General features: G+C 34.6%; 2 protein-coding genes across 17 annotated transcripts in view; one reads left to right on the plus strand and one right to left on the minus strand.

Moving 5' to 3' along the window:
* Positions 1-475: 475 nt before the first annotated feature.
* LOC105277675 (indole-3-acetaldehyde oxidase) lies at positions 476-17,553 on the plus strand. 5 transcript variants are annotated; one of them, XM_011336226.3, is made up of 19 exons: positions 476-723; positions 7,357-7,452; positions 7,832-7,887; positions 8,283-8,463; positions 8,888-9,019; positions 9,185-9,341; positions 10,846-11,062; positions 11,344-11,870; positions 11,951-12,248; positions 12,629-13,144; positions 13,249-13,432; positions 13,802-14,098; positions 14,406-14,841; positions 14,979-15,107; positions 15,231-15,361; positions 15,674-15,932; positions 16,083-16,179; positions 16,616-16,726; positions 17,210-17,553. In XM_011336226.3, exons 2-19 carry the CDS (start codon positions 7,427-7,429, stop codon positions 17,275-17,277), a joined length of 3,822 nt encoding a protein of 1,273 aa, XP_011334528.1. In that variant the 5' UTR covers positions 476-723; positions 7,357-7,426; the 3' UTR covers positions 17,278-17,553. The 5 variants fall into 5 exon arrangements, with proteins under 5 accessions (XP_011334528.1, XP_011334530.1, XP_011334532.1 ...); XM_011336228.3 differs by having other exon boundaries at positions 7,372-7,452; XM_011336230.3 differs by having other exon boundaries at positions 7,386-7,452.
* A 1,448-nt stretch (positions 17,554-19,001) lies between these two features.
* LOC105277673 (phosphatidylinositol-binding clathrin assembly protein LAP) overlaps positions 19,002-26,525 on the minus strand; it is a 30,744-nt gene continuing 23,220 nt past the window's right edge. For 11 of the 12 annotated variants that reach the window (XM_026971295.1, XM_026971294.1, XM_026971293.1 and 8 more), the window contains 3 exons: positions 26,317-26,388; positions 25,160-25,432; positions 19,002-24,026 (listed from right to left, as the gene is read on the minus strand). In XM_026971295.1, coding sequence (XP_026827096.1) covers positions 25,169-25,432; positions 26,317-26,388 — 336 coding nt within the window. In that variant the 3' untranslated portion in view covers positions 19,002-24,026; positions 25,160-25,168. The remainder of the gene's footprint in view (positions 24,027-25,159; positions 25,433-26,316; positions 26,389-26,525) is intronic. The other variant, XM_026971298.1, reaches the window with a different exon arrangement.

Below are 26,525 nucleotides of genomic sequence, written 5' to 3' on the forward strand. Positions count from 1 at the left end.
ATATTCAAGGTTGAAGATGAAGCAAACAATGAATCAAAAGCAAACAAAATTATATTTTCTAGTAACTACACTCTTTCAATTTATTTTAAGTAAATTTATTCTAAAACCTTGAAAGTGAGCAGTCTATTATATCGAAGTCTACGTATCGAAGTCCATCTCAAGTATTTATTGATAATTTGGTAAATGATAAATTAACTCTACCGCTATTTTTCATGAAGTTATTAAAATTATTGAAGTCACGCGATCAAACGCATCCAGTCATTTCCTTGTGCACGATCGCGAGAACAAAAGCGTCTTCTTTTCTTCTTTAATGAATATCCAACTCTCTTGGAACACAATAACATAATGAAACTTAAAGGCACATCAATGGAATACAAGTAACCGGGGAGTCATGATTATTAGGACGCTTCGTATGATAGATCTCCACCTCCTATTCGTTTAACGTTCCCACATGGTAGGAGAGCGTCGAGTGCTCACGAATATATACAGCGACTGTAAGCCCGAGCGCGACAATCTCCGGCAAATCCAAACGACCGTAAATCCTACCAAGTATCTGTTCAGTTAACGATAATCGCGGGTCAACAGCGATCGTCAACACTAATTTGGTCTACATAACATCTGTCACCAATCTGTAGTTAATTACCAATTACAAACATCGCTCAAAGCATCGTATAGTGTTTTGGATAGTGCATCAGCTATGGGTACGACTGTCAGTACTGAGGGGTAAGTCAATATGGAAGTGAGAAGAGATGAGAATCGTTTATTTCTTCTTCATAGCGATTTTCTTGTTACGTAAGTCCTCATCGTCGCTCGATGGTCACTGAGATCATTTAAAGTATCGCGATCGAGAACGTAAAACATGTTGTGAATTTTTTTCTTTTCGACGTGAAAGCGATCCTGATTGACTCTCGATTTGTGATTGGATATATCTGCGAATTATAATTCGCACGACTGAACGATTTAAATGGTGGATTGAAAATGTGTTAGTAAGTAACATGTATAATTTTCAACAGAGGTGCAACAGAATAGCTTATCATCCTGCAACGAAGAGGAGTAAAACTGATATCGTTTGTCAATCTGCTTATCTCTTTCGCAATCTCTTTCGCTCTTGTCTTATTTATTTATGCGATATTTATACTGAATGTCATCATCTTGTAATGTTAAGTTATGCGATCCTAATGTATTATTCAAGATCCGCTTTCTGCATCTTTATTTCTGATTTCTTTCAACTATTTAATCGTTCGTGAAAACCGCTTACATGAAAGATACAAAGGAATGGTTGTGTCTGAGGAATAAATTTCGTAAATGAAAGTATATAAAAATGTCATAGCTATTTGCATTGTTTGTAATGTTGCGTTGTGATTCTAATGTAAAATTGTCGCCTGCAATATTATTCAATCTCTATTCCCCTGTTTCTTATTTTTTTTACTTGTTCTTTTTCTGCATCGTCATGAAACTGACTTGCAGAATAAACAAATGCGAAGAAGAAGTAAATGTAGCTGCGCTTGAGAATGAAGTTTCTCTGTAAATACATAACAGTGACATCAGCTTATGATTTTACAAAATTGATTGTTCCTTGCGTGATCAGAAAACATTAAATCTCCTACTTCTTACGTGCAAATTGATGTCTCGCTTTTTCTCCCAGCACCTTTCAGACACAGAGAATGGAAACCTAACTCACGTTTATTTAACAACACTCAATTCTAAAACCATATTAAATATTAAAATAAGAAACGATCACTATTATCTACTTGTATCAACAAAATTTTCGAAATGTTACTTGTTCTAAAAATAAACATTTTAAATTTATTATCGATAAAAGAACGTGATTTTTATTAACTCAATACTTTGTTATCTTTATCAATAAATCAATAAATCAATAAATCTTGTGCTTTCACTACAAATATCTGTTTATAGTTCTTATTTTAATTTTCAAATAACAAAACTTTTATAAAAAAACTTTTAAAACTTACTCTACTTATTCTACCTTAGTCACAAATTTATTTTTCGGTGCAACTCACATATAAAGCAAGGTATGAAATAAAGGATAAAAAATTCACTTTGACATCGTGCTGACATTAATCAGCAATATATTATTCAATGATTATTTCTGCACACGTTAACTCAATTTATGTTAAAACATGTGAGATTTCCATTTGAATTTAATAACAACTATATCACCACTTGGCAGCTAAAACGAAAGAATACATTAAACATTAAGCATTTATTGTTAAGAATATACATTAAACATTAAGCGTTAAGTATTTACTTTTCTTGATAAAATTTGTTATCTAATTGATGTTTGACCGCTGTATATAGGAAAAATAGGAGGATAGCTTACAAATCGCTCTAATTTCGTAAGACTACTGCGCGTGTCATAATTGATAACGTTAATTATGAATGTATAATAGACTTAGTATCAAATGCTTTAGTATCAAACTGACACTAAACTTATTTAATTGAAAAATACTTTAACATTACTATGAAAAGTAACATGTAATAATAACATTTTTTCCTCCACTAATCTTTCTGTACTCAGAACTTTGAGGAAATAAATCCAGTTTTAAATCCCTCATGCTAATTTGAATAAAGCACGCAGAGGACAGAAAGAAAGGTAGTTTAGTGAGCTAAAAACTCAGTTGGGCTTTTCAAAGTCAAGATTGCGTGACACTGTGTAACATCAGCTTCCATTATTTCTCTTTTATCACTTTTAGCGTACATACAAACATCAGTTCTTGTTCACGAGTTATGAAATAGCACAATCTCGTTGAAGTTAGATATGGTCAGATATGGTAGACGTGTGCTATCTCGACGTCATAATGTTTGGCGTAATAAATTATTTCCGGGTACAATATCAATGTTACGCGTAGATTTAAATATACGTACAGCAATAAAGCCCCTTTGCAATAATGTGCTAATGATGTGCGCGAGGAATCAAATACTGCGTATCCGTCGATTGGCCAGTAACAAGATGAGCACTAAGCTGTCACTTATAAAGAAGAAAAAATTACTTCGTAATTTGTTAGCTACATCAATAACCGCTGACCTTGCCATGTGTGCTCTTATAGCGACTAATATCACGTATAAATGACACAGCGTGCAAAACATGAAAGCATCACCTAGTATACTTATGTAAGATCATATAGCTGATTAGGCTTGTGGTAGTATCAGTCAAAAATAGATTCGCAAAACAATCACTGAGTCATTACAGCTCTACTACAAAATTTTTACACAAAGCATTCCGGATACATCTATGATTTATGACTATTTTATTCAAGTAACAATGTCGTTTAATACAATTAAACGCAACGTTTTGTATTAACAAAATCTTTTATTAAAAAGATTGAAAAACGAAAAAAATGCTTGAACTTCTTAATGAATAATAAACATCGATTGTCGAAGTGCTTAGTCATACAGATTTTTAAATTTAAATGTCAACAATTTTTTATTTAGCCTTTTTATCAAATTAAGAAAAAAATCGAATTTGTTAGACAAATTTGAATAGTTTCTTTGTATTCTTGGTGCTTCTCTCTCGCGCTTCTTGGCATATGCTATATGCTTACAATTGCCTTAAAAAAATGTTAGATAACCGTCAAGTAATAAATATTTTAGATAACAAAATAATAAAAATATTATCTTGTATATATATATAAAACTATGATATCTAGGAGACCAGTTATCGCATTACATGTCATAATATCTTTTATAACACTAATAATAAGATAACATTTTTATTATTTTGTTATCTAAAACATTTATTACTTGACGGTTATCTAACATTTAATACAAATTTTAATACAAATTTTTTCATATCATATATATATATAAACCTTGTTGTTTGATCTTGCGTATGAAAATTATTTGTATTAAAGTAGAGAGAGCGTGACCAACCAACGTGAGCGTGACTAAAAGTCCTAAAAAAAGAATATTAAAACGATTACAAGTATAATGATCTGACCTACTGACTTACTCCAATTGCTAACTAACTCCAATTGCAAGTAACGGATTGTAAGCCGTTGCTTTACACTCACTGCAAATTCTATAATACGTTAAAAAGTATATATAGTATATAGCAGTGTTGGGAACGTTACTTCAAAAAAGTAACGCGTTACCGTTACCGTTATTTTTCGTAAAAAGTAACGCGTTATCGTTACTCGTTACCAATTTTAAAAAGTAACTCGTTACCGTTACCGTTACTTAAAAAAATAACGATTCGTTACTTTTTCGTTACTTTTTTATAAAATATTTAAATAAAATATGTACTTGATTAAAAAATTTAATTATTTTTATTTTTACACAGTTGGAAAATTTGTGTTTTCTTGTTAAAAAATATGCCGGTTAACATTTTTGTGTTAAATATTTAACACATTCATGTGTTAATTTAACATGTTGCTGTTGTGTTAATTCAACTCAAGTGTTAAATTTGTAAAACAACTAAAAAAAGTGTAAAAATTACACATTGTGCACCTATTTTTTATTTTACACAATAGATATGTTCTGTATTATTAGTGACAAGTTTTATCTCTTAAAATTTACAGAAAACTATGTTAAGAGTAAAGATGTATGTAAAAATAACTTTTTTTTCTAGTTAATTTTATCATCAAAAATATGTTGATTTTACACAAAATTTATTTCAAATTACTTCGCAGTTTGCATTCATTTTGGGTTAAAATATTAACATAATATTAGTGTCACCATTTAACATATCCATATTATGTTAAATTAACACAAAAATTTATGTGGACCGTTTGGGACATGTGATATCTGTTAAATTTAACACAAATTTTTCACCTGTGTATATATGTTAACATTTTATTCATATATACATATATGTATATATATTATTTTAATAATAATAAATTGGTTTTGCGAAACTCTTGCACTTATAATTGCACATTGTTTTACTTAAAATGATAACACTAAAATTAATAAGTAATAAAAAGAACTTAATTAGTAACTAATGAAAAGAACTGAAAGTAAAGAGCTGTTGCCTGAGTGGAATCTGTGCGTTCATTCTGCTGATTTATTAAGTAGAGATAAAAATTAAAATACCGATAAAAGTAACGGTTAAATTCGTTACCGTTACTGTAAAAATGTAACTACGTTATCGTTATCGTTATCGTTACAGACAGCAAAAAGTAACGATCGTTACCGAAAAATAGTAACGGTAACGGTAACGACGTTACAAGTAACGCGTTACTTCCCAACTCTGGTATATAGTTTACGTAGTTGCAAAAAGATCTGCGCATTAATCTTCTGACTTAAGGAATTATGGAATTCAAATGAATAAATTTAAGAGATTCAAACTTTTAGAAAGATCTTCCAGAAAAATCTGTATTTATATGTAAAATCATAAGAAAATGAAAAAAATTAACTACTTTTTTAAAGAATAGAAAAATAAAGGAATATAAATATATAAAAATATATCAATAAAAAATAGATATTCTTGATCTTTTTACTGATAAAAAAATTTATATTAAAATATATTTGCTTTTCCTATTCTATTGCTAGAACGCGTTATAGAGCATTATACATAACAATTTTTATTAATTTACTGATTACACTGATCTCCTAGATATCATAGTTATATATATATAAAACTTGTTGTTTGATCTTGCGTATAAAAATTACTTATATTAAAGTAGAGAGAACGTGACCAACCAACGTGAACGTGACTAAAAGTCCTAAAAAAAGAATATTAAAACGATTGCAAGTACACTACTGTTTATAAATGATTATCCAAACAGCATAAATTATAGCGTCAATGATTTGTTGTAAAGATTAATAGAAGTTTTATTTCTGTATGTATATCTTAATCAAATTATTTCATCTGTTTATATTAAAATTGAGAATTGGTTGCTTTTATTAGAGCTCGAAGAACAACATATTGTCAAGTACAAGTATACAAACTTTATCTCATTATCTTTTCTCTTGTTAAATAACAATGCAAGATCTTGAAATAATAAAGTAAAAATGAACCGTCAAAATTAAAATATTTGTTTTCACAAAGAGTTTGAAATGGATTTTGCTCGTTACATAACTCATTACGCACGTTTAGATAATGTTTGGAAACAATTAAGATATTTTCGTTACTTTGCAAACGAGTGAAAAGATAATTCTGGCCAAACTAAAATTGCAGAAATTTTATGTCATAAATTTTTATATTATAGGGAAAATCAGTTATATAACAACGGTAAGTTAATTCCGAGAAAAATCCATACCAGCTGAAATATATAGGTGAAATCGCCATCGAAGATATACATACAAATAGATATTATCGTATCAGTGATTAGTCATGTGTTATGAAATAATTGCATAATTTATATAACTTTGAAAAGGAAAGAAAAGTCATTCCTCATATCGCCTAAGATAATTACCTATTATCTTCCTTATTCCTTTATTCCTTAGCAACATCGATAATCGTTCGCTAATAATAAAGGTGACATAATTTTAGATAATTCTAGACATAATTTTAGTTTGCGTATGTTAAACTACCATTATACAATACACACCTAAAACTATCTGCATCATATTAAATATCTCTTTATATATATACAGGGTGTCTCAAGTAGCGATCGAGATTGCTAGCTAATTATTTTACCTTTCTATAGTAGAATGAATCTCACATTACCTATGTTGCGAATAGAGTCATAGCTTGCAGCATTGTAGCATCTCTTCATATTAATGAAACAAAAAGGAAAATAACATGAAACATTATAATATGACAAAAAATGAGTATTATCAAAACTATGAGTATTATGTCATCTAATAATGATAGCCAAATAAAAAATGTATTAAGAATGCTATGCACGAATGATAGGCGATATATACAAGTTTCATGTTTTTTGTTGTAAACTCATAAATCTTATAACGCGCCAAACACAGTCGTCTGACTAAGAAAATTGTTTCTTTCATAAATGTCGGGTCTGCTGCAATATACGAATATTAAAAAACCGGTTTAAAGGAGACTACAGAATTAATTTATATGCAAAAAACCGGAATTCTGATATGACCTTTTCCAACATCATCTTTTTACTAATTTCATGAATAAGACTTGTTATTGATTGTCTTCTTTCTGTCTTGTTCAATCTAATCAATCTGCTTTATATTCGTCTACTCAAAATTGTGAAAAGATTTTGTTATCGCAATGAAATGCTTTTCTAAATCTTTCGTTGACGCTAATGTTCCTTTGTGTATATGTGTATCTTAATACTTTGGACGTTCTATCTGTGCATGTTGCTTATGCGCAGTTCTATTATCATTATTGCATAATCATGCAATATTATAAACTGCAAACAAAACTTACGATTAGATTTATATACTTTTACAATGTGCTTACATTGTTGTTTTGAAAAGGCATATCTTATAAAGAAGGTTAATATCAGCGGATGGAAGATACCAATACGTCGTGCATCACATTTAACGAATGACACTGCTAACGAATGCGACAATGTAAGTTTAGTTATATTTATTAGTATGTGTTAGTAAAGGTTGATGCACATCAGCCTTACGTTGCGATCAACTACATTATGACATCGTTAAACAAAAGCTCAGCGTACAATTTTCGTGCAGATTTTCAGTTCTTAATTAATTAATTAATTAAATTTATTGTAAAATAAAATTATTAAATTAAGAAATTATATTTATTTTTATTTGTAGCGCATTGTATTAATCAAACAATAATTTTTATAAACTTTTATTTTTTCATTCTATTGATACAGAGGCAGTAAGATAAAATTTGTAACATTTCTAAATTTGTAATGAAATTTTGCACGAAAAGATTTTCAAAGTTTTATCAGACATCTGATCAAACATGTATGTGTTATTATAGGGATGCGAATGAGAAAAACTCTATTAATTTCTCGATCAATGGAGAATCACATGCGGGTACGTATTCTTTTAAGATGTAATTTGCTTATTTTTATTATTCCAAGATGATGTAATTAAAATAAGAGAACTTTGATTCTAATAAAAAAATTAAGAATTTTTACAACAAAATGTTATAAAAAGATGATAAAATGACAAGATTTAATTATGAAAATCTAATTTTCATAACAGCTAGAAAGAGCCAGAGGATTTAATTATGAACATTTAATTATGAAGGTAGAAGTTATTACATCCAGTTGTGAAAATTTAATTACGATAGCAATAATACGTTCAATTAATATTATAACGATAAGTTTTTGGAAATGATAAAATTACAGCCAGTATTATATTTGTCGACGTCGTATGTATAACTTTTGTGTCCATGTTATAAAATCGTGTTATAATCGTGTTTTCAGTGAGCGGAGGCATATCGGCTGACACATCTCTCAATGTCTACATTCGTGATTATGCGAAATTACGCGGCACAAAAGCTATGTGTCACGAAGGTGGCTGCGGTGCCTGTATCGTGGCCGCGGAGATCAAGGGCAAAACAATAGCTGTAAATTCCTGTCTCATCCCGATATTAATCTGTGATGGGTATGTCTGTGATATAATCGATATATTTAGATATCCATATAATTCCCCAAAGTTTATTTTCTTAATCTTCAACATTAAAAATCAAATTTTGTTGAATATATTCTATTCATATTTACCTAGATTGTGCGTGTATCTATTAGGTGTGCAAATTAATGCGATGATTTTTTTGAAGAAATTTAGCCTTTATTACAAAAAATAAGAAACATGTTAATGTTCAAATATTCGCCATTATTTTCTAATATTTTTCTCCATCTATTTGACAAATCGTCTCTCGAAAAAAGTAAATAAAAGCTGAATTTCTTCAAAAAAAATATCGAATTAATTTGCATACCTAGTAGTTTATTTCTCTTGAGCTTTACGTAATTATGTTAGTTTTAATCAATATTCTATGCTTTTTTCATATATCTATCAAATAATATTGCAGGTGGGCAATCCATACTATCGAAGGCATAGGAAATAGGAAAGACGGTTATCATTCGATTCAAGCAACGCTTGCTGAGAAAAATGGCACACAATGTGGTTACTGTTCTCCCGGCATGGTAATGAATCTTTACAGGTATGTGGCAAAGAAATCAAATAAAATTACCATGTTACAGATAAAACAGATAAAATTTGACAGATTAAAAATATGTGTACATATTATTATATACATGCATAGTATTTCGCTTTGATGTATATTATAAAATGTACACTCACGTATTTTTATCGTTGTAATTTTCAGTCTCGTAAAAGACAAAAAATTGACTATGCAGGAGATAGAAAACTCTTTCGGCAGTAATATCTGCCGATGTACGGGCTATCGGCCGATTTTAGATGCGTTTAAGGGATACGCAAGCGATGCACCAGCGTCGCTAATGAAGGATATCCATGATATCGAGGTAATAAAAATTCGAAAGTTTATCTCGTTTGGAAGAATATTATTTTCATTTCGAAATATTGAATTGCTCAAATTTTCATATATTCTATAACAATTCTATATAATTTAAATAATCATTTAATAGCTATACTTTCTGCTGTTACTTTTTTATTGGGTCGTCCGGAAAGTTCGTGCCGATTTTGAAGGAAAATTCAAAGGCAACATTTTTTTATGTCGATAAATATTTATTGACTTATGTATGCACCGTTTTGTTTCACAACCTTTGTCCATCTTTCACGCAACTGGAAGATTTCATTCTCCCAGAACTTCTTAGGTTTTTCGGCGAAAAACTCCTCAAGGTGGTTTTTTATGTCGATCAAAGAGTTGAAGTTCTTGCCGCTAAGAGAATTTTGCAAAGACCTAAATAAGTGAAAGTCTGAAGGTGCAATGTCTGGTGAATATGATGGGTGAGGTAGCACATCCCAGCCAAACTCCAACAATTTTTGTCGGGTAGTCAAAGAAACATGAGGTCTGGCATTGTCCTGATGGAACACGGCGCCCTTCCTATTAGCTAATTCTGGACGTTTTTCCTGAATCGCTGTCTTTAATTCGTCCAGTTGCGAGCAGTACTTATCTGCATTTATCGTTTGGTTGTGTGGTAGGAGCTCATAATATAGGATTCCTTTCCAATCCCACCAGACACAGAGCATGACTTTTTTTGGATGAAGGCCAGCTTTCGGAGTGGTTAATGCTGGTTCATTTCGCTTACCCCAGGATCTTTTTCGTTCTACATTGTTGTAAATGATCCATTTTTCATCACCCGTCACTAATTGCTTCAAAAATGGTACGTTTTCGTTGCGTTTGTACAGCGAGTCGCAGATGGAAATGCGATCCATTAAATTTTTTTCGGCTAAATTATGCGGAACCCATACATCATAGCGACTTACGTAACCAAGCTTCACTACATGATCGTGGACAGTGGTTTTCGATATTTTCAGTATCTCTGCTAATTCACGTGTCGTGTAGCGCGGGTTATTCTCGATCAGTGTCTTGATTTGGTCATCATCAGTAGTAGAGGGTCTGCCCGAGCGTTCTTGGTCTTTAAGGTTAAAATCACCAGCTCTAAACTTAGCGAACCACTTACGTACGGTTCTTTCAGCTAAAGCGCCTTCTCCGTAAACAGAACATATCGAATTTGTTGCTTGTGAGGCATTTTTGCCTTTCCGGTAATAGAAAAGCATCAAGTGTCTAAAATGTTCTTTGTTTTCTTCCATCTTGAAAAGAGTACAAAACTGACACGAATCAATTTATCTGAAACAACTTTTTTCCTAAAGATGCGTTGAAATGTCACCTTTAAGCATATGTATATAAATCGTATGTTTTCAATAACATTGATATATTCAGACATGTTCCAACGCCATCTATTAAAAATCGGCACGAACTTTCCGGACGACCCAATACTATTTTCGCGAGTATTTTTTCTATCATATAGATTGACACTTGATCTAATAATGTGCGTTATGTAGGAAATTTACAAGATCAAAACATGTCCGAAAAACGGAAAGCCATGTAAAACTAGCGGATGTTGCGTTAAGACATTATTTCCAGTTAGAAACAGTACACTGGATATAAAGCTGGAGGATGCAGAATTCTATAAAGTGTATTCGATTGAGGATTTGTTTGCAGTATTTCAACAGAAACCAAATGCTACATATATATTAAACGGCGGCAACACAGCGCATGGTAATGACAAAAAAGTTTCTTTTTTTTCCATATTTTAGAAAAATTGATTAATATAATAAAAGACATATTAATTACTAAATTTATGTTAAATTTTGTTTCTTTCAAAAGTAATAATAATCTTACGATATAACAATTTCGATATATTTATTCAGTATATTTCGATATATGTTTCGAATGTCAATGTATACAACAAATGAGCTCAAGATATTTTATAATATCGTTAATATTCATCATAAAATTAAACGAACAAGCAGAATCTAATACTAACTTTGGTATTTCAGGTGTTTATCGTGCGGGCAAACACGACCTTCACATCGATATAAACGATATCCCAGACTTGCGCCGCATCGAGAAGACCAATGACTCTTTAACCCTGGGCGGAGGTATATCCCTAACTGTGGCGATGGAGACCTTTCAGAAATATTCTTCCGAGGCCGGATTCAAATATCTACAGCACCTGGCTCATCACATCGATTTAATCGCGAGTGTACCGGTGCGCAACATGGGTAGCATGGCCGGAAATCTGATGATCAAGCACACACATCATGAATTCCCGTCGGATTTGTTCTTGGTGTTGGAAACTGCCGGCACTCAAATACACATCCTCGAAGGACCCGGTCGCAAGCAAAGCATGATGCTACGAGATTTCTTGGAAATCGATATGAAGCATAAGATCATCTACAGCTTGGTACTACCGACTCGATCCGCCGACTATGAATATAGATCCTATAAGATCATGCCAAGAGCGCAAAACGCACACGCTCACATCAACGCCGGTTTCCTCTTCAAACTGAGCGGCGACGGCAAGGTAATGGAATTGTTTAAATTTACTTGAATTATCTCACTGTCGATTTTTCGCTCACCATGTACGCAATATTTCGCGCGAAGGTGCTGGAGAAACCTAACATCATCTTCGGTGGCATTAATGAACATTTCCTCCACGCGAAGAACACTGAGGAGATGTTGGTGGGTAAATCGATCTTCGACAAGCAAGTAATGAAAACCGCTTTGGAGACGCTGCACGGCGAGCTCCAGCCGGATCACGTTCTACCGGATTATTCGCCAGAATTCCGCAGAACCCTCGCTGAGGGATTATTCTATAAATTCGTATTGAGTATTAAACCGGAAAACGTGAATTCCAATTTTCGCAGCGGTGGCTCTATTCTGGAACGAGGACTTTCTTCAGGTACATGGAGTGACCAGTCTTAATCTGCTTTCAACAAATATATTTCACCCGTGATACTCATAAAACTATTACAGAATTTTGTAAAATTTAGTTTAATTTTAATTTGAATTAATTTTTTTATTGTATATTTACAATTTCATTAATAATTGAATATATTTTACCTTATTTATGAACTTGTTTCATTACAATTGAAAGTTCTAAAAAGCATATCATTATTATAATTATAATAATTATTATTATCATTATTATTAATTTGATGCCAAACAGTTTTCATATTAAGAACTAGAGATATGAATATCCTGAGTTGATTTATTCTCAAAAAATTGCGATAAATGAAATGTTTGAATTTACTGTCTTAATCCAGAAAATGGTCATTCCAGGTGTGCAGGATTATGAAACAGACAAGAACTTGTGGCCGGTGAACAAACCTACGACAAAACTGGAGGCAATCCAGCAGACGTCAGGCGAAGCTGTATACTGCAATGACCTACCGCCGTTCCCTCGGGAAGTGTTCTGTGCCTTCGTCCTTGCAAATGTCAGTAATGGCAAGATTGCGGATATAGATGCGAGCAAGGCATTGGCAATGAAAGGCGTAGTGGCGTTCTTCAGCGCCAAAGATATACCCGGCAAGAATTTGATGACAGCGGCCGCCAGCCAGGAAGTAATGATGATGGACGATGAAGTTCTGTTCGCCGAGGACATTCTTTACGCGGGGCAACCAGTCGGTGTGATCGCTGCCGAGACGCACAATCTAGCAAATGAAGCTGCGAAATTGGTGGATATCAAATACAGCGAGTCGATGAAGAGAAAACCCGTGTTAACCATCGAGGACGCGCTTGCTACGAAAGATGAGTCCAGAATTTTGCAGACCATGCATGTGGAAGCGAAGAAGAAAGGTGAAAATTCTTGTTCGAGATAAAGTACCAATATAAATAGAAGATTTTCTTATAAATATATAATTTACCAATTATACATGAAATCATTCTCCATTATTTTCTAGGAAATAATACAAAGCATGTGATAAAGGGTGTCTTTCGATGCGGCAGTCAATATCACTACACCATGGAGACGCAATCTTGCGTGTGCATTCCCACAGAGGACGGTATAGACGTCTATCCATCGACACAATGGATAGATCTCACTCAAGTATCGATCGCGAATGTTCTCAACATCAAAAATAATAGGTGAGTCTAATTTCTTTCTATGATTCTAATTTCTAGTTTAAGTTAATTAAAAGTAATTTAATCTATTAACACACGTTCTCAATCTTTTCATTTAGTGAAAATAGCAAATTTAAAGATTCAAATCGTAATAACTATATTAAAAAACTGGGCTATCAAATCTAAGCTCTCAAATTCAATATTGATTTCACAACAATAAATTGCTATTATTTAAATATAATTAATAAATGTTACTTAGAGTAAAGATTTACGCAAAACAATTTTTCATCTTTCTTGGACGTAAATAAATTAACAAATTGAGAAAAATTGGAGAAGGTACGTTTTGCAAAATTAGATTTTTACAAGAGTCATTCACAAACTTCATTTTTGTAGCATCAATGTCTACGTGAAACGACTTGGTGGAGCATACGGAGCAAAGATCTCGCGTAATTGTCAAATCTCGTGTGCCTGTGCGTTGGTAGCTCACAAACTTAATCGCCCTGCGCGATTCGTCTTGTCGATCGAGAGCAACATGCAATCTCAAGGCAAAAGAATTTCTTCGCGCCAAGAATATGAAGTCGGCGTGGACGACAATGGAGTTATTCAATACCTCAACTCGAATATTTGGGGCAACGCCGGTTGCAACTTTAATCAACCCCATGCTTTCCTGACAATAGAGCATATGCACAAGCACGTATCAATTGCAATATGACAAGTAATACAAGCAGAAATAGTAACAAAATTAAGTAGATTTTTAGAATCAATTTAGAATTAAAAGTTAAATAGTTAATACAATAAATTCAAATGTAATCCTCGTCATTTGGGTCCTTGCGTGAAATTGTCATTTAAAGTATAATGGTTTATAAGATTAGACCTATTTACGATTGAAAAATGAATTATTCAGTAAAGCGAAAAAGGATAAACGTTAGAATATTTTAATAGCGCCTTCGTCAGTCTATATACGTGTACATGTTCAAAATTATTTTCCATTTAACAGCTGTTACGCAAACGAGTATTGGACAAATACCGGATTCGAAGTGCGAACTGATACACCATCCAATACATATTGCCGGGCACCAGGCTCCACGGAAGGAATAGGCATGATCGAGAGTATAATGGAGCACATTGCGCGAGTGTTGAAAAAGGACCCGCTGCAGGTCAGGCTAGCGAATATGCACAGCGATCACAAGTCCGCGATGGAAACGATGATAAACGACTTATCTAAATCGGCTGACTACGAGATGCGGAAGCGAGCTGTCGAGACATTCAACAATGAGAATCGCTGGAAAAAGAAGGGAATCGCTATAGTGCCGATGCAATACCTGTTGATGCATTTTGGTCCACACAACGCTGTGGTTTCGATTTGCGGACGTGACGGTACAGTTTGCGTGACGCATGGTGGTATTGAATGCGGTCAAGGATTAAATACCAAGGTAAAGAATTTAGAGTGTTCCTTAACTGAACTTCCTCTAAGTATTTAATTCTTTAAATGAAATGTTTAAAATCTCTACCATTTTTTATCGTTCTATGCAAATACGATAGTATTAATTGGCTATTATTTTCTTTGCAGGTCGCCCAAGTAGCAGCTTACACGTTGGGAATCAGCCTAGACTTAATCGCGGTCAAAGCCAGCAATAATTTAATGACACCCAACAATATGGTTACTGGAGGAAGTGTTGTCAGCGAACTCTGTTCATATGTGAGAACTCGTTCAATCCACTTTTATGTTTCGAAAAATGACTGCAGGACACAATACTCACAATTATTATTATTAACATTATTATTATGATTAATGTGAATTTATAATTTTATTCGATTTCAGGCCACGATGAATGCTTGTAAAATGATTCTAGAGAGACTCGAGCCTATAAAACAAAAATTAAATAATCCGAGCTGGCAGGAGCTCATCTTGAAAGCGACCTTGGAAAATGTAGATTTATGCGCACGTTATATGTAAGCATCGTTGAATTATATTCGATATAAATGTATTATACAATGTGTGTGTGTGTGTGTGTGTGTGGCCTGCTATTACATTTTGGTGTTCTTTCGATCTTACAGTTATCAATTTTATGAAAAAATTATCCCTTTTGAAATAATTAATAAATTAAATCAAAGGCGTGTCTGAAAAACATAGTTTAAATGTTCCATCCGCGATTTCTATTGTCATATTGCTTTCAGTTCAATCGAACTAGAAAGAAAAATCAGGGAGGGAAAAATAATGATAATTCATTGTTACTTATTCATCGTTTGTACTTACCTCGATAGGCACGTGCCCGAGCACGACAGCACACTCAAACCCTACCCCATTTACGGTGTAACCATCACCGAAGTCGAGGTAGACTTGTTGACTGGACAGCACATTATCAGCAGAGTGGATTTAATGGAAGATGCTGGTACGAGCTTGAATCCAGAGGTTGATATCGGTCAAATCGAAGGATCTTTCGTGATGGGAATAGGATTTTGGACTTCTGAAGATATAGTGTACGATCCTAAAACAGGAATACTAATGAATGACAGAACATGGGTACGTGATCTTTATTGAGCATCGATTATACTAATGTCCCTGCAAATCCTGTAGAAATCAAATCTTATGAAGTAGAAAATGTTCATGTAAAGAATACATATTGTTCAATATTGTTCAATTTAAATTATTATGAATATTTAATTTTCATAGAATTATAAACCACCAGGAGCAAAGGATATCCCCGTCGACTTCCGCGTAACTTTTCGTAAAAACGCACCCAACTCAGTCGGTGTCCTACGTTCAAAAGGTAAAAATAGCAATCCTTTAAATCTGTATTTCAGAAAAAGCTAAACTTTTTCACACACACATACGCACACACATACATAACATTAGAAATTTTCTACTAAACAGTTTAAAAGTTCTTAAAAAGTTCTTAATAAAGTTGTTTATGATGATATTAAAATATAAAAATTAAAATATAAATAGAAAAATTTTTTTGCGCAATTTTTTTACAAGTTTAAGTTTTAAGTAATGATTTAATTAAGAAGAATTAAATTCTATTAAACAGAATTAAACCGTTTCAAGATTTTAAAAAATTCCACACACCACTTTTGAAAATTATTTAAAATAAAAGAAAACTCCGTTTAGAACGCGCGCAAGTAAAATATGTATATCAGAGTTGAAAGGATTAAATAATTGATTACTAATTGAAAACTAATTGAATTCTAAAAATTCCTTTGCAGCAACCGGTGAACCACCATTATGTATGACTTTCACAATTCCGATTGCAATTCGTAATGCATTGAATTCCGCTAGAGCAGATGCCGGAAATAATGATGTTTGGTATCCCTTAGGTAAGTTTTAAATAGAGCAGCTAAAGATTATAAGCAATACATTCTGTACATGATATTGTAAAAATTCAATATCGCCTTTATTGAACTTTATGATTTGAATTAACTTTTATTTCCGCATTTAATGCAAACCATTCAGTCATTATTACTCAACTTAAAAAACATCTACGTTAATAATGGAATTTTAATAATAAAAATAAAATATTTTATAATCATGCAATGACATATTTTTCTAGTTTTTTCTGCAACATGATTTAGCAAACGCAACGCAATTTAGCAGATGTTTAAAAGTATTCAATAAAATTTTCATCTACGTTAATAATGGAATTTTAATAGTTTTTGTTCGCGAAAAATTAGGAGTTATTCCGCATTATGTGGAATTCAGTTTACGTGATCTGTGAATAGCTGAATCATTCGCAATTCAATCTAAAGTTCAATAATATATTAATATAATATGTACTAATTTATCGTTTATAATTTTTGCAGATGGGCCATTCACCAATGAACGTATTCTTCTAAATAGCTTAACAAGCAAGGACAATATGGTACTTTGAGAACGACAGTAGACAGATATTTGCTTACGAGAAGAAATTAGTGCTTAAAATTATTATATTCTGTAATTATTGTCTCTATGTTCACTGCTTTTTAACCAAGATGGATTGAGGCTCTGCGCAATATAATTTACTTCCTTTGTTTCATCAATACAAGCAATAGTTTTGGGATAATAGCGATACGATAGTAATTTAACAATTAACGGATTTCTAACACAACTAAGACACAACTATTGTTTTATGGTAAATAATTTCAATAAATATTCTCTATTAAACGCCATTGATGTGCTACATAGTAAATATTACAACAACATATCTGCGGTGTATAATTGATATTAATGATAATACAATATAAAGTATATATCGTAAATAATAATTGTAAAATAATATATAATGAAATATAAGTATATATAGCTCTCTCGAGAGACTCTACAGTAACGATTATTACCATATATACGCGGACATCAAACGTTAAACACGCCGACATCATTTGCATTATTTGCACTTGAGGGTGGGTGAAGAAGGAAGTAAAAAAAAAAGAAGGAAACGGAACGAAATGAGACTATGGCATGCTCGGAGATTTGATTCGCAAAATTAATTAACGCACAATCGCACCGACGCGTTCGCCGCGAAGTGGAGGGAAACGCTTCCTGGAATGTGTTCTCTTCGCGGCGCCACCCACGTCATCCTCAAGACGTCCCGTCCGCTCGAAATAACGTCGCCTATGTGAGAGATGCTGTTCACGTAGCATCTCACACGAGGAGAAAACATGCCAAACTTAACTCTGCGCGCAGCCTTAATAATTAAAAATTCTGAGCGCGCGCGGGGGCGTAACGAACATACCGGACATTAAGCATAAATAGCGGTTTTTCTGGAAGTCGGCATAACGCCGAGAAGATCAATCGCGTTGCAATGGGTGAAATCTGATATCTGGTAAAGGTGAATGAACGTATCAGAGATCCTTCTTGCGCAACGTGGAAATTCAATCTCTTCAAGATTAAGCCGACTTCCCCGCCCGATAAATAGCTCTACGATGCGAGAGTCTGCATTTATCATCGCGCGTTTTCTTCGCCTTCCTCGTCCCTCAACCAACGAGCCGTGAGAGGACGTGTAGACGAAGCGAAGATTCTTCAAGCTTAACCAGCGCACTCGGAAGCAACGGAACCACCTTCCTTCGTACATACTTCTTTGCCTTTCTCCCTAATCCAACAATGTCGCGAGCTACTTTAAACGCTTGTGTACGCTATAGAAAGTAGAGCGGTCCCTTTCGTTATTGTTTAAACAGAGGATAGTGATATATATTTCGCGCTTGCTTTTAATCGCCGCCAAGCCAAGCGCTGCGTGGTCGTACGAGAAAGCAGGCGGCCGTGACGACTACAGTCGTTCGACTCGGACGAGACTTTAGCGAGATAAAAATCGCAAGATATTTCTACGAGCGATGCTAAAAGGTATTTTCTTTCTCTATTTTTTTCATCTATTACGGGACAATTATGTGCAATAAAAAAAATATTGCAACGAATGTTACACGCGTATTCAAAGATAATACAACAAATATGACAAAATCGTATTGCTATTTGCGGCTGCAAATGCACAGAACCATATCTTACTCTCTACAAACATATCTTTCGAAATATGAATTTCAGAATGATTGGGTTCACGAGAATTTCATTTTCCAATTCGTTTTCATGACTTATCTTTATAGGTAAGAGATCCAATTGAAATATCTGTTCGGATAAAGTTAATTAAGAATTGAGATCTTTCCATTTACATTTTCAACGTTTTAACATGAAAAGAAGCTATTCGATATCTCGCTGCTCAATAAAGCGGCGATTTTGACTGATCTTTTCAATATCTATGTCTTAAAGAAATGATTCTGGCATTAATTCACGCTAAAAGTATATTCATGCAATTTATTTAAAAAGCTCAATAACAAAAATAATTAAAAATTATACAATAAAACGGTAATTCGCGCTAATTAAACTACCTAACTTATTTCATTAAGTTTATCTCAGTCCCATCCAAATCGCGACTTTAGTCGCCACTCGGTTATACTTCGCGTGCCACAACACACGGCCATATATTTGTATATATATATATATATAATTATATATTTTTTAATATATATATATATATATATATATCATCTTTTTCGCACTATCTACGAGTCTCTACGTATATTCTTTCATTTCTTTTTTTTTCCCTATTACAGCGAAGACTATGTTGATTTGTGTCCGTGTGAGTGTGTATATACCTTAAATATACGTCGCCAAAGCATACTCTGACACTATGATCGCCATCTACTATTCTTCATTCTCTCTTTCTTATTCCCCACGACATTTGTACAACGAGAAGGCATTGTCGGCTCGTCATTGCGCGCTCACACGATACCGGATCGCTCTGCCCTGTTATTATAATCACTTAACGGCGGCATGCGAACACCGCCACTAATAATAGGCGTATCATATCGAGCAATGATAATAATTAGTACACTCTACGCGAACACGCACACATCCACCGCGTAACAACGTGTTTCGATTAAGAAGTGAACGATTTTCCGTTTTCCTGGCAAACACGTGCGCACTTGCTCCAGTTTCGTTAAATTTCATTCTTTTTGTAACATTGACTTACTAATTAATTAATCTAGAGCGTGTAATGATCCGGGCAAGCTCTTCTCTTACAATTGCTCATGAAACTTGATCAAACGTTTAAAAACTTTCATGAATTTGTTTTCGATAGTATTTTTTCGATAGATAGAAATGAAGAAAAAGTAAACAGATATACGTAAGAAGAAATTTTGTAGCTTCCGCATGTCTTTCAGCTTATCTTAAAGAGATAAGCTTTAGAAAACAACAAATTATGTATGTATTTTTAATAATGTGATGCTATAAATAATTTTTAAAGCACTTGATCGGTTTCGCGAGTCAATGTGTACGCACGTGTACGGATATACACATGTACGTGTATGCATGAGTGTCGAAATAATTTTCTCGATTATCGCCCCATCATTTTTATGACGCCTCTCTCTCTCTCTCTCTCTCTCTCTTTCTCTCTACATACATACACATATATGTAGAGATATATACATATATATGATACAAGCATAGAAGAGATTACGTTAAAACTAAATAACAGTAAAGTCCTCTCCCGGAAATTTCACACTCTCTCTCTCTTGAAGAGAACACAAGAAGCGCGACAAGTGATCCTTGAAGCAACAAGGCATTTCTATTTAACCATGATGAGAAAATTCACTGGGGATACGATGGGCGCCGATTTTTCATTCTCGTTCTTAATTCGTTTTCATCTCTTGGTACGATATCTAGTTCGTCATATCAGTCGGCTATCTTACTCTCGATAAATAAGATCCTTTCGATAAATATACTAACAATGTACAGTATGTACTCTTACGCGGCTGAGAGGCTTTACATAAATTACCCGGGCCGGTAAAAGAGATTGCGACAGTAATGTCTTACTAGTTTACAGCGAAAGAGATAGAATACAGTTAGATTATCTCGTTAAATTTTTCCTATAATACGATTATAATATATTTGTAATATTGTCCAGTTATGCACGGTCTCCGGTAGCTTTAGACGACATCAAAACTCGAACGAGAAAGAAAAATGAAGAGAGGCACGATCGAGAGATACTGTACAATGAGAAGAACCGCGGAAGAGACACTTGGAGACTGGAGAATGATTAACGTTTTTTAATCCGGTGCACGAATGACCGTGTTGAATAACCGAAAAGATTCGTGCGTATTTTGATGTTAAAAATATCGCACATCATGCGCATGCGTCCTTGATACAATATTGCCGCGTCAATTATTACGGTACATCGAAAATGATTCCTCTAAATACATCAACGTTACACAAATTCTTTTCGCTTATTCTAGAAATAATACTAATATTATAGTAATATCGATATAATATATTAATTACGTTAATATTAATATTATTCAAGGGAGAATTAGCTTGAACAACATATCGACGATGATACAATAGACTCCTGTCATCGTTCTAGAGCTACCAGTGATCCGATGAAGAACTCGCGCAATCTCTGTGCGGTCGAAGCTCGACTTGTAGCTACCGATTTACAGACTACTAACTTGTCCCCGCGGCGGCCGGTTACGCTCAGAGTGAAGAGATATCTCGCGCGCATTCATATTAATATTATACAAAAATACGCCCGACTACGCGAAAACTATGTGAAAACAAAAACTCAAGCGAACGAACGAACAAACGTATTAAAACCGGAAATGTACATTGACGAATGAAGGGAAGCGATTCGTTGATACCAAGCGCGGAGATAAATCTAGTCGCTTCCTCCGCCTCCTCGCCATCCGTATCTGCATCCGCGCGCGAACGACGTTATTAATCTTTCTCACTTTGGGGCAGCTTTACGCTGCATCCTGATTTCGTTCAACCGACTTCGAAAAACTTCTCTCCACCTCATATTTATTTATATTATATATTCGCACATGTATTCGTACGCGTCTGCAATGAAAATGAAGATATTGACGCAAAAGAAAGTGAGAAAGATTAATACGGTGCGTATATTAGGAAACATCAACGGCGATAGAAAATATTCGTGAGCGGCATAAAAACTCAGTATTTGCAGTACTATGAGATACGTCGATATCTAACGATCTCCTTTGCATGAACGTTGTATCAATTCTACCGATGTCGATTAATATTAACTGCAGCTGATTAAATCGTTTATTAACATTCATATTAACAAGATTTACAATGATTTGGAAAAATAATTACAACGATTTAGAAATAAAAGATCGATTAATCGACATCGAAAGAATCGAGAGACCGTATCGGAGGCAGCGCGTTAGGGGAGATAAGTGACAGAAAAATCGAACGGGAAGAAGTAGTGTAGGGACAATACTAGGCGAAACTGCGAGAGCATATTCACGCGTGCGACATCCGCAACTGATAATGCGAAAAGCACTATCCCGTACGTGTACGTGTGTGTGAGGCCCCGACGAAAGTATCGCGTTGCGCTCTATCGAGGGAACCGTATCGAAGATCTCGTTCACCGCGATTGTTCTGTCGTTTGCGGGGAAATCGTGCTCCATATAATCCTCACAATTATAACAACGAATTTTTTTGTAGACTAGTCGTCGTTATATCGACATATCGTCATTATAAATTCTTTCTCTCCCTGCCGTCTCTGTTTTTTTTTTTCTGAATTCGTTCCAGCGAGCAATCGCGGATGTATAATCGATCCGATAATACAATATATATATATATATATACGCTAGATCGAAAAATGTTCACTTCCTCGTGACAACATTTATAATTTAACGAGAATCATGTGTGTGTATTATTATTATGTGTGCTCATCGACTAAATCTCAAACGCAACAGGATATTGACTATAGTGATAGTACCGTACTCGAATCACGTAGATTCACGTTGTTTCGTGTTCGTAATTATGTTGCATGAGCATCGTAGCCTTAACTCGTTTAACGTACTTTGTTAACTACCTAGTTAAGATATATCCTCGAAACATTATACAATTAAAGAACATTTAATGAGTCCACCTATTCGTTTCATTATTATCTCTCCCTATATATATATATATATATATATATATATTCATATATTTTGTTTGTATATACGTGATAGTTATCGTATATCTTTTTATCGTGCTTAATATTTAATATTTCAACGAAAGAACACTTCGAAACTTTCTTTCCCCGTCGTATTCCGAAATCACGAGTCCGTACACGCATTCGTAGAGAATAATAATATATATGTATATTATATTACAATAAGGAGATATGCCCGATACGAATTTCTACAATATATCGTTTTTTCCGCTTTGCGCTTAACCGGCTCTTGTAACATTTTAATAAACGCGGACACTGATGAACCGTGCAATCGTCAGCTACGTGCATATATAATCTAACGCGATTACGTTTAGAACCATAACGAACCACCGAAGTGTCCTCGCATTCGATAATGCGCTCGTTACTAGCTTGCTGTCGGACATACGATCCCTGTACTCCTCTCTCCTCCCCCCCCCCCTCCGTCGTCCGCTCTGCCGCCCGCTTTCAGTGTAAAAATTAATCGTATCTAAATATATATCGCTAATTACGGAAATCTTTCATAATCGAACTTAGAAATGCATCTTCAATAATAGGCTTGCTCTCGACAACATCAACGAAGAAAAACTGTTGACGCGCGTACTATCGGCGCAGTACTATCACAGTTAATCCTCACCGGGAAAATTCGCCGCACGCAGCACGTTCGTGTCATTCTAAACGCAACTCGCGTCCGAACAACTCTCTGCCTAAGCTACATAATTATGCCCGATTATGCGGATCTCAAGGCAAAAAAAGAGGGCCTTGCCTACGCGTGCCTTCCCGTGAGCATCAGTTGATACCGGTTCAGACCCTCGGCTGCGATCTGTCCCCTTGCCCTCTACGTGAAACTAAAAAGGGACGGACATCCATCATTGAACACAGCACTTAAGTTCGCGGCCAATGCTCCCGGGGACGACGACGCCAAGTCCGATAACGCATGTTACGCATTCGGCGAGCATGTTATAGGAAGTATGATACAATTTGCCGATCGTATTCACAGTGAGACGATTTTCGAGTGACAATCAAATAAGATCTAAGATTGATCGGGCCATACCTAATGGAAACAAGCGGGACGCGTTACTTTTTGTTCTTTTTCTTCTAGGCATATTACACGGTATTTACAAAACGTCGCCTCCGTCTTCTTAATTCCACTTGGGATCCTGGAACAGTCATTCGTATTTTCTTTAGTACAAGGATGCAACGTTACGTCTATCAGCAGAGCATCGCTCGCGACTTAATTTATATTTTTATTAATATTTTTCCAGCCACTAACGATCGATGTTTATGATTACCGAGACGGTTAACTTTCGAATGGTATATTCTTGGCTGCAAGTCAGATTGATGATAATGCTGCGTACATAATAAAGTGCATATGATCGTGTCTATATTTCATTAGTTGTTAGTAATAAAGGAACAGCCAGGCTTTCGATCAAGAACCCAATTTTAGAGCTTCTATAACATTTGACAGAATGTAGGACAAAGTTCTATCAATTTTACGTTATGCATGAAAGGCCTTGATCAAATTTAATTGAGAGCATTATAATTAATTGTAATAATTATATTTATATGCAACACATAAAACACTAGATAGAATTCTGTCCTGAATTATAGATTGTCTAAAACTGACTTAAGAAGGTTAACAATTCGGAAATTTTGGTCGAATGTTACGTGACACTTATTATTAATCACAAATATATAAGTGACAATGATTACTGCACATTATTCCTCCGGCACTGAAGGAATATTTATTCACATCTCTAAAAATAATAATAGAGAGATCATATACGAAGCTCTCAGTATTCAGTAATTTTACATAATATAATGAAACTTTGTTATTAATATATTTAAATAAAACTGCAAACGTGTAATAATCACAAAGAAGAATTTACTATACAAAAGATTCATATGCATACATCCATATGTATGTACATACATGCAATAATTTAAATCCCGACAAGAATTATAATGTGCACAAGTTCGAATAAAGAATATTATTACGAATAATATTCAATTTATGAAATAATATATCAAATTTATACAATATTTTGCAGCAACAGATCTCTAAGTTTTACCTGAGACGTCTAAGCGAAACTATTCCCGGAAACCTGTTGTAAAGAAAACTCAATCTCGACGCAAGAAAATTTATTTTGAATCTAATAACATGCGTGGAGTGGATTTAAGATATTCGTTAGATTAGCCATTCCTATCCCTATCACTGATCATCCTATGTTGCGCCTCGAGATCCTCGACAACGGCAGAGTGAAGGCGCAGAACGGTAAATGAGGATAGGTACCTAATCCCTTCACAGAGCACCGAAAGGATCGAGTTGGACAGCATTGCCCTGCGGCTGAGCTGCTGCAGCGGGTTGAGGTTGAGACTGAGGATGCTGCTGCTGCTGCAGATTAGGACCGGCCATCATGGGACTCGCACCTGGCATGGCCATCATGGGCGCTGCTCCGCCCGCAACCATCATACCGCCACCGGCGGCGGAAGCACCTGGGATAGTACACATCATCGGCCTCATACCCTGCATACCCTGCATGCCCATCGGCATACCTTGCATACCCTACAGACACCAGAGAGCGAGAGAAATGAGACATATGTACAAAAGGAAGCGTGTGCCTGCGAGATTTTAACATCTTCCTGAACAATAAGTAAAACTATCGATTGATCGGTCGACTATTACTATTAATTTATTAGATAAAAATTGTACGACGTGTACCTGAAAAAAATGCATTTACAGAGCTTCTTATTTGATCTTATAGAACATTTTGTAAGTTGCATTAGATGATAGAATTACAGCCAGAAGAATAAGCTAAAATATAAACTCTACAAGTACACTTTTTTCTAAGCAGATCATTTTCTTGATTCCTTTTTATTTTTGAAGGATTTTATCACAGAGAATATAAATTAAACTATTCTATATATATATATATATATGGTACTTATATGTTACATCAGTGATAAGTATGTTTATAATATCACATATTGTTCGTACATAAATCTAAGACTTATCTACATTGTCTACATTACATTAGAGATTATATGTCTCAAGCAAATTACAGCCAAATATACATATGAAAAAATCTTCCATAAAACCAGTTTATGTGCAAGGGTATAAATTATACTACGACGAAGTATCGTTCACTACATTTTCGAAACGTGCGCTAGGGATACATGTCAATGCAAAAGCACACAATGCGAGACGCGAGATGAGGTGTCGAGGTGCCGAGCCGATGACCGTTTATCTTCCGACGTCACCTCGCTTCGCCTCGAGTAGTGGCAACCAGCAATGCAATTTGTACAATGATCATCATTATTGACAAAGTGAGTTAGTGACAATTCATGTTATCACACACCGCTCTCGTACGGAGACTTGCGAGGTGAATTCCGACGAGTTTTGGCGCTTCATCGCGTGAGACACGGACGTTCTGCGATCGTGAGACTTACCATCATCGTGGATTGCGCGGGGAATCCCATAGTGGTACTGGTTGTAGGTAGCAGTTGCGTCATTCCCTGGCCCTGTAACACAGCCAGTAACATGCCATATGCCGTGCATGCATCAGACTCACCTAAGGAACGCTAATTGACATTGAAAAATTGTCATTACGATATTACGAGGAGCGCGCGGAGGAGTCCCACGTGGTCTAACGGTAAAC

Source organism: Ooceraea biroi, chromosome 7 (assembly GCF_003672135.1).
Source record: "Ooceraea biroi isolate clonal line C1 chromosome 7, Obir_v5.4, whole genome shotgun sequence".
NCBI classification, from domain to species: Eukaryota; Metazoa; Arthropoda; class Insecta; order Hymenoptera; family Formicidae; genus Ooceraea; species Ooceraea biroi.

What these genes read in the sequence shown, in the direction of transcription:
- LOC105277675 (XM_011336226.3), top strand. Translation starts at nt 7,427, where the DNA reads ATGACACTGCTAACGAATGCGACAAT. An exon ending in ATGGTAATGAATCTTTACAG is followed by an intron (nt 9,020 to 9,184) that starts GTATGTGGCAAA and finishes TGTAATTTTCAG; the next exon opens with TCTCGTAAAAGACAAAAAAT. An exon ending in AGGATATCCATGATATCGAG is followed by an intron (nt 9,342 to 10,845) that starts GTAATAAAAATT and finishes TGCGTTATGTAG; the next exon opens with GAAATTTACAAGATCAAAAC.